This window comes from Balaenoptera ricei, chromosome 5, assembly GCF_028023285.1.
Source record: "Balaenoptera ricei isolate mBalRic1 chromosome 5, mBalRic1.hap2, whole genome shotgun sequence".
Classification (NCBI taxonomy): Eukaryota; Metazoa; Chordata; class Mammalia; order Artiodactyla; family Balaenopteridae; genus Balaenoptera; species Balaenoptera ricei.
The window spans coordinates 71,353,612-71,368,852 of NC_082643.1; the positions used below are offsets into that span (position 1 = coordinate 71,353,612).

General features: G+C 37.9%; 1 protein-coding gene across 5 annotated transcripts in view; it reads left to right on the top strand.

The window, feature by feature from the left end:
* The first annotated feature begins 1,317 nt into the window (after positions 1-1,317).
* Positions 1,318-15,241, top strand: part of NFXL1 (nuclear transcription factor, X-box binding like 1) — a 54,478-nt gene continuing 40,554 nt past the window's right edge. Inside the window, exons 1-9 of one of the 5 annotated variants that reach the window (XM_059924111.1) lie at positions 1,318-1,385; positions 1,780-1,965; positions 4,469-4,645; positions 9,128-9,237; positions 11,255-11,388; positions 12,636-12,814; positions 13,049-13,210; positions 13,313-13,413; positions 13,999-14,113. In XM_059924111.1, the coding sequence (XP_059780094.1) occupies positions 1,782-1,965; positions 4,469-4,645; positions 9,128-9,237; positions 11,255-11,388; positions 12,636-12,814; positions 13,049-13,210; positions 13,313-13,413; positions 13,999-14,113 (1,162 nt within the window). In that variant the 5' untranslated portion in view covers positions 1,318-1,385; positions 1,780-1,781. The other 4 variants (XM_059924110.1, XM_059924113.1, XM_059924112.1 and 1 more) reach the window with 4 other exon arrangements.

Here is a 15,241-nt window from a genome sequence, read left to right on the forward strand (position 1 = left end):
TCTCAATTTACATATGCTTCTACATTATGATATACACCAGCTCTCCACTACTAAACTTTACTATAATACTATAATAAATGTTTGCTCATTCAGAGAGCACGTAACATTCTTTTTGATTCCACAGTAATTATTATGATTATCAATTATCATTGTATAATATGGCAGGGGAAAAACTGATTATGTGAGTCTTTTTGCCTGATTAGGTCCTCTAAAAGTAACTGGAATTTCTAGGTAAACATTAAATACCTTCTCACAGTAATAATATAGTATGGTGTTTTTAAGAGCATAGTCCAAGATTCACACAGCTCAGTTGCAATCCTGGCTCTGCTAGGATGCTGAATAAGAAAGTTCTCTGTGTCTCTGTTTCCTAATTTAAAAAATGGAATCGGTAATAATACCTGGCTATAACAAGGGCAAGTTACTTAACCTGTGCTTCAGTGTTCTCAGCTGTAAAATGGGGATAACAGGATTATTGTGAGTACCACATTGTTAATATACGTATATATGTAAAACGCTTTGAATAGTGCCTGGAACTTAATAAATGCTATATAAATATTAGGTACTTATTATTAATGTAGAGGAATTAATTAGGTTGAAGGGTTGTAAAGGACCGTGTAGTCCCAAACAGCAATCAGTGTATTTCTCAATCCCAGATAGAGCCCCGAATTTTTGAAATTTCTCCCACTCCCTCCTCTCCCTTTCTCTTTATTTCTTATTGAAAACAGCGAAGTCAGAAGAATCAGGACCAGACCTGGCTCTCGACTACTTTCCTTTATAAAGGCTACTTTAGAGAGCTGTCGTGACGGTAAAAATCGGCCTGCTTCAGGAAAAGTATATTGTTAACTATAAAGGACTATGATAATAATGCCGTTAGATTTATCCTCTACATTGCTTTTGCAATTCAGAAGGGCACTTTCTCCACTCCAGCCACTTTTCCGCAACACTCCCTCAGCTTTCCCTCCCTCTTCCCCGACCCCGAAGAGTCTTCTTCATAAGTGACTTTTCCCTTCTGTGAGAAAAGTTTCCTGCCACCAGAAAGCCCGAAGGCGAGGCTAAAGATGGCGGGCACTCAATTACGACCCCTGAGATAGCCTCCCGATACCGAGCTGGGTTTAGGGTAGTCGCACGGAAAAAGCGGAATCCTCTGGGTTTTGAACACCTCCTCCCCACCTTGCGCCCTCTCTGTGCGCCCACCCCGTCCGAGCCCCAAAGCACGCCGGGAATTGTAGTTTCCGAAGGCCCGCTCCAGTTAGCGCATGCGTTCGGAGGCCTTGCCCACACACAGATACGGTTCCGGATGAGGAAGCGGCTAGTGATGCCACGCGTTCTGCGAGCGGTGGGCGGGGGCTTCTGGGAACTGTAGTCGTTGAAAGCGGGCGCCGTCGGTAAGGGGACGTAGCTTTCTTTCCTCCGGGTTCGCTACTGCAGTTGGTTCCCGGCGGCAACCGCCGGGTTAGTCTGCAGCTCTCCCGTCACGGCGCTCCCCCTGAGTCCGAGGAGGCGCTTTCCTCCTCCCCGGTTCTCCTTCTCCGGCGCTGGGTGCTCCTTGACTCGCGGTCCATTTCTCTGCCTAGTTCTCTCCCTCTTGGATCCATCTCCAAAGCCCGGGCTCAGCGGGGACTCGCCCTCTGGGAGAGACAGGGCCGCGACCTTTTCAAACTCGGTCCCCACCCCGCGTCCTCATTCCGCCTCTCACACCGGCTTCCCCCGCTGTCCTTTTTCCCCGCCTTGGTACCACCGCGCTCACGCTCCTTCCACTCTTTTTTTTTTCCTCTGCAGGGATGGAAGCTTCCTGGCGCCGGGTGGCCAGTGGCCGAGGCCGAGCCCGAGGACGGGCCACTGCCGCCCCCTCCTCAGGAAATGGAGTCCATCTTCGCGGCGTCGGAGGAGGGCGAGAGAAGGGGTCGGTGGGCGCTGCTGGCCTTGGCCCCATTCCCGGTGGAGCTGCAACCTCTGCGGCTGCAGGTAGCTCAGCCCGGCGCAGCCCCGCGGGATCTGAAGCGCCGCAGACTTCCGTGGCCAGTGGTCAGAATGGCTCCCGTCCTCGGGCTCACCTGGATGCCTACCTACCAAGGCACTTGCTAGTCAGAACTGCCTTCGCATTTATTTCTTTCCTTCTCCTTCGGGAGTTTATTATTGGCCTCACTTCTCAAACCTTTCAGGCAGCTACTCATTCTAGGCCGATTCCCATCACACCTCTTTCATCATCACTTTTTATTTTTTTTCATCATCACTTTAATTGATATTAATCAATGTTACATCTCCGTCCAATATTCTTCCCTTCACTCTTTTTTGCCTACTGAATCCCCACAGTTGCAGACAGTGGCCCGGGGGCGGATTTAGCCTATAGTTTGGTTTGGTTAACACAATGCATTAAATCTGAATTGGTTGCCAGCAGTTTTTTGGTTTTTCTTTTTAAAATCTCATAAAAATCTGGTTAACAACTTTTCTTGTAAGATAAGGTATTGTGGCTTTGGTACTTTTGTGGGTGGCAACAGTCGGCTGGGCTGAGTCGCAGAAATCTTATTTAGATTGGGTTTAGGCTTTCCACTTGACATTGTGTTTCCTACTTCTGGGGCCAGTTGTCATTTTCCATTTTTATTTGATTGCCTTAGTTTAGTAACTTTAATTATCTATGTCCTGTAAACACTTGAGCATGTGGTACTTTTTTCAAGTGCGGTTCCTAGTCACAAATTTCATGTCCTTTCTAGGATGTATCTAGAAAGGTGTGGCCTTCTCCAGCTTTCAATATCCTTCATCCAAGGCAGTGTTTTAGTGGAGCCTGGGAGCACACACGCAATTCTAAGTTGTCCATACTAATGAAAGAATGCAGGGGGCTAAGAGAATAATCCCTAAAATCATTTTATTGTTGTATTTGGAATGTATTTTTCAAAATATATTTTTTGCAGGGAGGAGCAAATTGAGCTTCTGAATGTCTCCTTAAAGTAATTTTAAAGATAAGTGGTATTCTCTTGGTTACTGAGTTTATGATAGTGGTGGTGGTGAGGTGTGCAAGAGGGAGAACTGTGAACAGTTTTGGTAAGCTTTCTTGGATTTTGTGGATAGTAGAAAAGCAAGCATCCTTTAACTGGATAATTGAGATTTGACTGTAAGAAATAATATATGGTAAGGTTGCTTTGTCAGCTTTCTTTGAGATGATCTTACGTAGGTCCATTGATCAGGTTATGAATGTTTTTATTATATCTGTCTAATTCAGCCTTTTAAAAAATGTCTTTTAAGTGCTTATTGCTCATAATGACATTTATCATCTTATTGTACATAACGTTTTGAGTCATATATCTTATAGCAATTACTTTTCTCCTAGTACTCAAAGATTCCTATGTGGGCACTGTACATTTTCCTCCAGTTTTACTTGAAACACTGAGTAGTCCCCAGCCAAGCTGGCTGCGGTAAGAGAAGGAAAACATTTCATGAGGAAAATAAAAGATAAAACATCATTAAGTACAAATACACCACCTAAAATAAAAAAATTTGTATTAGTAGTGGCTCATCGGTTTCAAGCATAAAGTGGCACTAATATGGGCACTAATGAATTAACATCAGTTCAGTATGTTGTGGCTCCTTTCTTGAACTATGGTGGCTGTCCAGAAGAGTTTATTAACACTTAATGCTTGAAGAGAATTTTCATGGTACTTGCTCTTGAGGAGTTTGAAGTCTCATTGGGAAAGTGCTGTGAAGTAATCTAATTCTTTTTGTGTTATTATTTAAGCAAGTAGCAAGTAGGAAGTACAGACAGTGCTAAACAGAATAGCAGAAGAACTAATCCAAAACAATACTTAACATTTCTTTTTGGAATGAAGTTGTTGTAAGAAGCATATTTTCCACGTTAGCAATATTTTGTGTGGGATTAATGATAAATAAATATGTTCTGTGACCACATTTTAATAAAGACACAAAGTCCTTGAGCTTTCTAAGAAGCAGATTGTAAACATAGTGGGTAGACAGTGAATACTGTTTGTGTAAGGTCTTTGGTGGGCCAAGCCAGGCTGGGTTATATTGTGCAAGAGGATGGTTTGAGAAAGCGCCTGCCTCTGCTGATTCTGATGTGCTCCCAGTGGGTATGTTTCCCACGTTTTAAAAATCACTGTGTACCATTCAGTTTTTAAACATCTCACTTTAATTTTGTTAATATCCTGTTTTGAGGTTGATCACCAGTTTTTTGATACTTTATCATAGCTTTATAATTTTAAAAATTGATTTGTTAGTCATTCTAGAACAATTAGTTGGCATTTAGCAGAATATTTAACAAAAGTGAAAGTTTATATTGTGGTATTCTCTTTACTCGTGTGACAAGAAATTTGAAAATACTTTTTTCATGGATGATAGTGAAATAGAATGCACCAAAGGTGACTTCTAAATCTGTATTTTAATAACGTATTGGTATATCATGCCTTGCTTTTTGAGAGATTGTTTTGCAGAACTGAAACTCATTTTTTTTTCTTTTAAGCAGAGCTAATGTCTCAAAAGAAATTTGAGGAAATCAAGAAGGCTAATCAAGCTGCAGCCAAAAAACTTGTTGAAGAACACTTTAACTCTTCATCTGAAGAAGAAGGAGATGAGGATTTTGAAGGAAAAAGAGGAAAAATAGTTGCTAATACGTTTATAACTTACACTACTCAGACAGGTACTGTGTGATCTTTTCAATTTTGACATTTTTACATCAATGAAAATATATTCCTGACTTTTTCTGACACCTTTACTCTATGTGGAATAGGTTTTGCATCTTAAGAATGAGCATTTTTGTGTTGTAGAGTTGAATTTTTGTACCTTTTACTGTTTGAGTTATACATTATATAATGCTAATCTTTCTATAAAGCAAATAGGATGGCAATGTCTCTTACAGCCTTAGAAGTTCTCTTTTGTGTTTAATTGGCATTTCATTAGAATGCTGGGAGGGGGATGCCAAAGGTCCCTGTGCAATGAGTGGGGTCAGGTTGTTCCTAATGATGATTTGATTGCACTTGAGGACTTTGAATACTCCTTTAAATCTATTCTTCATTATTCTCTTTTTCATTATGTTAAATGTATCTTGAAGTCAATTTCATTTCTTGACTTAATTCCTTTATTTTATATCTTACAACTTCTGATTTTTATATGTAAAAAAAAATCTAAGTCTCTTCAGGTCTGAAGTGTTTAATCACATTATATGTTGTATATATCTGGGTTACTCTCAAAGCCACATTTGTTTGTGAGAGAGACGGCCAAAGTGATGTTGCTGTGAAGATTTGGGACTAAGTGTAGAAGTAGATTATTTTAAATGTAAGTCTCTTACACTTTCCACATTTTATGCTTACGGTCATTATTAGAAACATTCTTGCATGCATTATGCATATTAGTTGCCTGAGTATATTGATGGCATCATGAGCATAGGTACACATCATCAAAAAGGTTTCCAAGGAATTTACCATACCTGCCAAGGAATTAAGATTAGTAAGCTTGACTAAGAAGTCTGGTTCAGCCAGGTAAAAATTGATAAAGAGGAACCTTAAGGTTAGGAGGTTTCTTGCTTTTAGAGAACTTCATAGAAAGTAACCTCAAGTTTCCTGCTTCAAGAAGACCTCACTGAAACCACTCTAGATACAAATTTTATTTTATTTTATTTTATTTTTTTTTTAAAATTAATTAATTTATTTTTGCGTGTTGGGTCTTCGTTTCTGTGCGAGGGCTTTCTCTAGTTGTGGCAAGCGGGGGCCACTCTTCATCGCGGTGCGCGGGCCTCTCACTGTCGCGGCCTCTCTTGCTGTGGAGCACAGGCTCCAGACGCGCAGGCTCAGTAATTGTGGCTCACGGGCCCAGTTGCTCCGTGGCATGTGGGATCTTCCCAGACCAGGGCTCGAACCCGTGTCGCCTGCATTGGCAGGCAGATGCTCAACCGCTGCGCCACCAGGGAAGCCCCTACAAATTTTATTTTTAAATAGGAAATTCAGTGATATAATTCAGTATTTCTGCCTAGTGTTTAGAAAAGTTTTATCGTTTATAAGTTTTATTAATTTTTAAAAAAATTTATTTATTTATTATTGGCTGTGTTGGGTCTTCGTTGCTGCATGTGGGCTTTCTCTAGTTGCAGCGAGCGGGGGCTACTCTTTGTTGCGGTGTGCGGGCTTCTCATTGCGGTGGCTTCTCTTGTTGTAGAGCACGGGCTCTAGGTGCGAGGACTTCAGTAGTTGTGGCACGCGGACTTCAGTAGTTGTGGCTCACGGGCTCTAGAGCGCAGGCTCAGTAGTTGTGGTGCACGAGCTTAGTTACTCTAAGGCATGTGGAATCTTCCTGGACCAGGGCTCGAACCTGTGTCCCCTGCATTGGCAGGCAGATTCTTAACCACTGCACCACCAGGGAAGTCCCAGTTTTATTAATTTTTAACGTGGCTTTCATCTTAAAGTGTTAAGGCAATTTTTCTTATACTGTATTATGTCAAATCCATAAATATTTTGATTTTTGTTCCTTTGTGTTCTGTACTTTGCCTCTACCAAAGTAAGGAAGTCTGATCACTTGACTTTAGAACGATAAATGCCAGGGTCATGAGATGGTTCCCATCTCACATTAGTGAATTGAACACCAAAACTTTACCAAAGAAGTTCATTCTTTCTGTCTGAGCACAGCCTTTATACTTTTGCGATCGCTCAGATTTCAAACTTGAATGGTCAGCTTCCTGATGGGTATCGCTGTCTTGCTGGCCTATGGAAACACAAAACATATGTTGAAAGATAACTTATTTCTTCTCTTGTTCTCTTTATCTCTATTAATACTACAATTTTCCCAGTCACCTACCTAAGCCAGAAATCTGGGAGCAGGGTTGGCATATACACGCATGAGTGTGTTTTATTCGCTACTACTCCTCCCCTCTGCCCATGTCAGACAGCTCGTCTAACACAGCACTCTTTCCTTCTGAACATCGACTTTTCAGAGCAACACAATCTAGTTGTCACCAAGTCCTGCTGAGTCTTACTTCCTAAATTTCTTAAATTCATCCCACAACTCCCCACATGCTATCATCACCTTAATTCAGGCCCCTACAGCTGTTTAATATGTGGATTAAATCCACATAATAATTCTGTGAGGTAGATATTACTATTACTATTGTTACTATTTTAAAGATGAGAAAACTGGGACAGACGCATTAACTTGCTCGAGGTCATTTTTTGCTTTATCTGCTGTTAACTGCCTCTTAACTTCAGGTACTTCATGTTTCCAGTCTTGGCCTCCTCACACTCATTTTTCTTCAGTTGCCAGAGTGATCTTTTTTTTTTTTTTTTTTAAATTAATTAATTTATTTATTTATGGCTGTGTTGGGTCTTCGTTTCTGTGCGAGGGCTTTCTCTAGTTGCGGCAAGCGGGGGCCACTCTTCATCGCGGTGCGCGGGCCTCTCACTATCGCGGCCTCTCTTGTTTCGGAGCACAGGCTCCAGATGCGCAGGCTCAGTAGTTGTGGCACACGGGCTTAGTTGCTCCGTGGCATGTGGGATCTTCCCAGACCAGGGCTCGAACCCGTGTCCCCTGCATTGGCAGGCAGATTCTCAACCACTGCGCCACCAGGGAAGCCCCCAGAGTGATCTTTTTATGCATGACTTCAAATGTCATGCTATCCGTCGTGACATCTTGGGCAGTATACTTTATTGTTGCAGCCAAATTTTAACACATTTTTCAAAGAAATCTTACATACATTTTATGACTATAAGATTAGACTTTATTTTATTAAAGCCTGTTCATCTTGTTTTCATATTCTATTTTACATGTTAGCTGTTAAATTAGATGAAATTTTAAAATGTTATACATTTGTTAGAGCCAGCTGTGTCAGAAAGCAAAATAAGTACACAGAATATGATTATTAAGTCTGCCTTTAAGAATCCTCTTCAAACTTCGATATTTGTTTAAAATAAAGCAATTGTCTTTAATAAGTTTATAATATTTTATAGTTTGGGGAGTAATTTTATGTATATTTTGTATAATATCATAAATTATACTTGTATTTATATTATGGTAGAGCAAGTTTTTGTGAGTGTTGTGTTTACTTGGATGATCTTAGAAAGTAAAGAATTATCTAAGTGTCCTATTTATTTAATTTTTCTTTTTGGTAACTTAAATTTTGGTTTGTACCATTTTATTGCCATGGTACGTTCTGTACTTATGATAGTTTATGTTATTAGTGTATTTTCTTGGAGACTCGGTTAACCTCTATTGAACAATCTTTATTGTGCTAAAGGCCTGTAGGTTTATTTCTCTTACACTAAAGTGACTCAGATTATTGTCCTTTTGTTGTTGTGTGTGCTTTTGGGTAGCTTTTCTGCCTTTCATCGTGCTGTTATTTCTTGGACCTTCCTGTATTAAACTCTTGCTGTGGCATAGCATAGTCTTCAAGAGGGCTCACTTAGGAGTCATACTGAAGTTACTTAAGTGTTCTGTGCCTCAGTTTTCTCATCTGTAAAATGAAAGTAAAAATAGCTTATTTAATCTTACTGAAATACGAATAGTACAGTGCCTGGCAAGTAAATGCTTAATAATTGCTTAAAGGAAATACAGTCTAGTAATTTTTTTCTAAGTCATGCTTCCTTTTTTAGCAGAAATAGCATAATTTAATGAAACAAGTTTATTATACTGTATTGATCTCAGGATCTTTTCATTCGACAGATTTTTACTAAGAATTTGCTATGTGTCAGACACACACACACACACACACACACATACACTCTTAGACATTTACACATTCATACGCATATGCTTATATTTAGGCTCAATGGCTTTGCTGAGCTTTGACTTTGCAGTTCCTTTCACTTTGCTTTTTGATATGCTTTCCCTTGTTACTTGACATCTTGCTGCTGTTGCCTGTGACTCTGCCCCCACCAGATTTGTTAAGGACTGTAACAGCAAGTATACTCTGAGAGAAGGTCAAGGTAACTGTTTTTGAATCAAGTACATAAGATGTAATGCATGGACTTTGTGACCTCTTGGCAGTTCACTGGTTGCCTTTTTCTTAAACTTCTCATTTTTTCAGCTATATTTTGAGCAATTGATATTACTAGACAGTTCTCACATAATGTGGTGCTGTTAGTGAGTCTGTGTTATTTTCAGATGTTGCTTAACCTGAAGTTTTCAATTTTTAAATTTCAAGATGGAGATGTTCGTGAGTTAGAGCGAACAAAACAGTATGTAAATGAAGCTTTTCAAGCAGGGGCTATGACATGCTTAATTTGTATTGCTTCAGTGAAGAGAAACCAAGCAGTAAGTTTTTCTCCTTATCTAAATTAATGTTATCTCCCCCAAATATCTTATTTTGCATTTATAATTTGTAACCATTTATTATTCTTTTTGCTTATTTTTGTTTAAGAATACTTCATTTGAGAATTCTCTTTATGAATTGATACTCAATTTTTGGGAATCTTTAATTAAAAGAAAATTAGCTCTAAATGAGCAATCAATATTTTTAGCACTATTAAAATAAATGAAGCAAATATTTTCGGTTTCAATGCGTATGTCAATTTGATAAAGCATTTTTAGTATCGGTACTTTAGAGATTCCCATAAATACTAAAATATTAAGTAAACTGTATTTCATTACTTTCAGCAGGTTTAAAAAAACAGATATGCTCCCTGCCTTCAAGGAAGTAAAACCTAGCAATGACAATTACAGTTTATTAGTGAGCTTCTCTTGTGTTGAAGACACTGTGGAAAGTGGCTAGGGTTAATGGGGAGAGATGGATTCAGAGATAACTCATGTACGTAGAGACACTATGGCCTAATGGTGAAGTTATGTATATATACATTTAAAGGGCATTAATAAAGCAATTAAGGGGATGTGATGACTGAATATGATAGACTCACCATTTAGACCTCAGCTTAATCCACTGCTATTATAGCAGCATTGCCTAGCGAAAGAAAGACAGGTCAGATGTGAAATGGATTGGTCGTGTAGAGTGAATCAGAAATTTAAAATATATTGGGTAGGATAGCGTAGCAGACGCAGGTGCCTTTGGTGCCCTGAGTCACATCTGGTTGTCTTACTCTGATTTCAGCTGCAGTGGAGGAATAGTCTCTCTGCATGCGGATGCAGTTTCACTGTAAACACTTGCTATGTGTGTGAATTTTTTTTTTCCAACCTCAGTGCTTTCTCCTTGGGAACTGACTCAGCCAGGAAATGGGTGTAGTGCAGAGCAGAGTTAATGCCCGTTGGGGCAGCGTTCCACCATAGGGAGCTGGGGGATGAGTGCCCTAACCTCCTGTTTGTTAGTGGTTGGGGCTGGGGTTGTCCTAGGCATGTTTTACGTGGTTTTTCAGAGCATCCCTAGCAGGACTGAACTTTGGCCCTTAGCGATAGTCAGCTCAACAATATACAGTTTATTGGCATTTCCTCTTCCCTGTCTTGGCCTTTTACTTCTGCATCCCAGTTCTTTTCTTAGGCACTGCTTTGGGGGGGAACTCGAACTAAGAAGTTGGCTCTTTTTCAGTGCTCCTGCCGGCTTATGCAATATATTCCATGTCTGATTTTATTAAACAGCTGCAAAATATTATGACAAAAAGTGAACTGATTTTTGTCAGTTATAGCAAAGTATTGGCTGGGTAAAAAAATTAATTACTGTTATTCCTTAAGCTGTTAAATTTTGTATATGTGTGTTTGTGGGGGGGGGTGCGTGTGTATACACACTGAAGTTTTTTGCTCACCTAATTTTTAGAATTTAGCATTAAGTGCTAGACTAATAGGTTTTATATAACTGTAGGGCAACATAGAGATTGTATGTACATATTTGTGTTTAAGAATTTTTTTATAATTGGAAAAACCTAAATGTCCAACAACCTGAACTTGGTTAAATTATGGTAAACAAATCAACATGATATCTACTGTACAGCTATAAATATCATATTGTATGAACCTACTTGATAAGGGTAAATGCTTATACTGTGTTAAAAGAAAAGGCTATAAAGTTATATATCAGTACAGTATGACCTCATTTTTTAAAAGTATGAAATATATACAAAAAAATTGGAGACTCTGCAGAATGTTAGCAGTAGTTGTTTCTAGCTGAATGAATCTGCATGATTAATACTATTTTTCTTTAAAGTGTTCTACATGTACATTAGTTTTTATAAAGAACATTTCTTCTGTTATGCCGGAAGGAAAGTTTTTTTCTTTAATCCTTAGGTAGCTCTTGAAATAGTTTAGTGTGGTGCTTATTTTAAAGTATTGTGGAATTATCAAAGAAAAATCATTGCATACTTGTTAATTTCTGATACCTTTGTCTTAGGTTTGGAGTTGTTCAGGATGTTTCTGTATATTTCACATGCCCTGTATCCAGAAGTGGGCTAAAGATAGCCAGTTTCTGGTATCTTCTCCTTTGACGGATGATGATTTTGGAAAGAGAGATTATCCCTGGCCTTGGTAACTTTTTCTAATTTAGTTGGAATGTTTAGTTGTAAAATAAATGAAAATTGTAGCTCCTCAGTTGCTTTATTGGCAGTTTCAGTATCCATGCTTGGCCTTCAATTAGTCATTTGGTTTGTGAAGATATGAGACCTGCTAATGGCTCCCCCCACCACCTCAGTTTATATAACTACTAGTTCCTTTTGCTAACTAATAAATAATTCAGACTCTATTTTTCCCCTGCAAAACAACTCCTTAGTAATCCTTTTTAAAGAACTTTCATTTCTTTAGAACTAGAATCCATCAAAATTCTGGTACTTCTCTCAGGAGCTCCTTTTAGTATGTATTGGTATCACATTGTACAAGACTGTCCTCTAACATTTTGATCAATGGCTTCCGATTTTATCCTCAAAATCTCTCAAAACTGCAGGTGTATATTATCCAATCTTATTAAATTTTCTATATTTATTATGTTAGTTTGGCTTCTAGGACTAAAACTGCTTTATTTTAATCTTGATAGGTAAAAATCTGCTTTAGCAGAGAATGTGAAACAGTATTTCAACTTTTCTTTGACTTAGGTACATTTGAAATATATATATATTTTGTATTAGATGTTGAGAAATATGAAATTCTTTGTTTATTTTCAAACATTTTTCCCTGTAATTCTAGATTTTAAGTTATGTTTCTTGCTGCTGTATTATCTACCTATAACCGAGTTCTCTCTTCTTCTTGCTATTGCTAATATATTTTGCTTATTTGTAGACCACCCAACCAAACTTTTAAAACATTGAACTTTATAAAATTGGAATGAATATCTCAAGAATAAAGTTCAGGTTGTTAGTAGGAAGCTAATGTTGCTTTCTTTTGTAGCTGTATTTTAGATATGTGTTGTTTAATGTGGTAGCAACTAGCCACACATGGTTATTTAAATTCTTAAAAATCATGAAATAGAAAATTGTTTCTTCCTCAGTTGTACGCGTTAGCCACATTTCAAGTGCTCACTAGCCATGTGTGGCTAATGGCCACTGTGTTAGACATGACAGGTATAGGACACTTCCATCGTCTCAGGAAATCATTGGACAGAGCTCTTCTAGATGGTTGAAATTGATTTTAGTAAAATCTTGTTTCTTACTAATATAAAGATGGAGCAGAGGTTACATTAACATAAAACTGATTGTGTATACTCTATTATTAAGTATATTTATATTTCTGCCTCATGTCACTTTTATAAATGAAATTAACTTCAGTAATTTCATTCTTTGTAGTCCAAAATGTAGGTTTGAATACAAACGATCTGACACACCTAGTAGGTACTATTGCTATTGTGGCAAAGTGGAAGATCCACCTTTAGATCCGTGGCTTGTGCCTCATTCTTGCGGCCAAGTATGTGAGAGAGATTTTAAACCTCCTTGTGGCCATAAGTGTTTACTCCTCTGCCATCCAGGTGAGTTATATATTATATTTCTAATTGTGGGGGGTTATTTCTTCTTATGTTGAAGTAAAAAAAAATTGTGAGAGTTGAACTCAGAACTTAAGTTTACATAAGAAAATATTGGAAGGGATTGCCTTTTAAAGTATCAGTATGGAAAGCTTTAGAAATTACTGATAGGTGTAGGAACTGAAAATTTTTACTTTTGACTTCTAATTTTTTTTTTTTTTCCCTTTCATTGGATTCTAGGTCCATGCCCTCCTTGTCCTAAGATGGTTACAACTACTTGTTATTGTAAGAAAGCAAAACCTATCCCTCGTCGGTGCAGTGCTAAGGAATGGTCCTGTCACCTGCCATGTGGACGGAAATTGCTTTGTGGACAGCATAAATGTGAAAATCCTTGTCATGCAGGTAAAAGGTCATACCTGTTAGGTGTTCCGGCCTTAAGCAGAAGTCAAAGCAGTCTCTGTTGCTTTTATAATGTTCCATGCTAATTTATCATTTTGATTTTAGGAAGTTGCCCACCCTGTCCAAGAGTTAGTAGGCAAAAGTGTGTCTGTGGCAAACAAGTAGCTGAAAGAAGCTGTGCAAGTCCACTGTGGCACTGTGATCAAGTAAGTGTATATGCATTTTGAGGAGTGGGTGTTAAAGTATACAGAAGCATAAACAATTAGAAATGCAAGTTAGGTTTAGTTGGATAAAAGGAGAGGAAGAATAGCAACTCAGATGAATTATATTCATGTTTTAGGAAACTTTTTCAGTTTAATATCATTTTAATTACCAGGGGAAATTTTTTTTCAAATTAACAGCTATTTGTTGAATTTTGGATTTAGTACATATGTACTCTTTCCTCTTTTCCCTCTTCTTGAGTTAATCCAGTTGAGGAAGTAGTATTGATTCTGTAGATTGTCTTAGAATTGGCATGGTTTTAGTACCATTTGGAAATCTTTGGTGGATGACCATGTGAAACTGCATGTTCTTTTTCCTTTATTATATTTTAAAAATATACTCCCTGGCGCATGAGAAATATGTGTGTGTATGCTTATGCATATATACATATGATAGCTATGTAAGATATAAAGCATAATAATTTGAGGAATCTAAAGAAGTTGCTTGTTTGTGACTGAGAAATGATTATGTCATGTACAAAGTCTTTTGTTAACTTTTAAGTCGTTAGTGCTTATTGCATTTTATTTTAGGTATGTGGGAAAACACTGCCATGTGGTAATCATACATGTGAGCAAGTTTGCCATGTAGGTGCTTGTGGAGAATGTCCTCGATCTGGGAAAAGGTTCTGTCCGTGTCAGAAGTCAAGTAAGACTTTTTTAAAAACCTTTAATGGGATTATAATTATTTATCATGCTAATTAGAGTACTTTCCTAATTAAATTAGATTTCTCTGGGAGCTCATAATGTAGTTTCAATAATAATACAAATTTGATATTAGATTTCTGTACATTTGGATGAGAGGACAATATAGCATAGTGGATTAAGAACTCAGATTTTGGGCCCAAACTTCCTGAGCCTCTGAAATGGGGGGCTTGTCAATCTCAGACCAACCGCTTTTCAGTCCATCAAAGCACATTGAAGGTGTACCTTTGGTTTCCATCTGTACCCCCTCCCAATTCCCCAGTTCTTTCAACCAGTGAGGAAAAGTCATTTGGGGAAGTAAATGTCAATCAACTGCTCTGCATGCTGATAAACAAACAAACAAACAGACAGACAAAAAAACCCACAAAAAAACTGTGAAGTAGAGTGAAAATAATAGGCTGTTTTTCGAGATTCATTATCTTCGATTATCCAAGGGTCACCATTCTGAATAGCGTGCGGACACATGTAAATCTGTTTAAATAAGATTATGATGAATGTAAGTGTTCCAAGCTGTGTTCCTTTTAGTTCCTCTCCCCTTCTCCCTTTCTTTTTTTCCTTCCATGAATAAATCTCTGCTAAAATTTGAAAAAAAAAAAAAAAAAAAAGACTAGGCGTATGTGGGTTCAAATCCCACCTTCATGAACTGCAGTTTTCTCAAGTTAAATGGGGACAATAATAGTACCTTCTTTATCAGATAATTGTGAGAATTAAATGATAAAATGCATGTAAAGTATTTATTATAGTGTCCAGCACATAAAGGAAACTTAATAATTATAAGCTATTGTTATTGTTGTGTATTAGATTATAGGTGAATTTAGTTTGGGCTACTGTGAGATAAAGGCATAGAAGGGTTACAGTTCGAGTTCACTTTCTTGACTCAGCACCAATACCAGCACACATATTTATAAGATTATTGCAAACACTTGTTATAATATGTTTATGTTAAAGGTCAGTTTCATAGTTTTTAAGTCTAGATCTTTTTTTTTTTCTCCATCCTATGAGGTTGTTTAGAGCAAATTTTTTTTATCGTTCTATATATTGTAGAATTCTTCATAGTGGTTTACATGGGCTT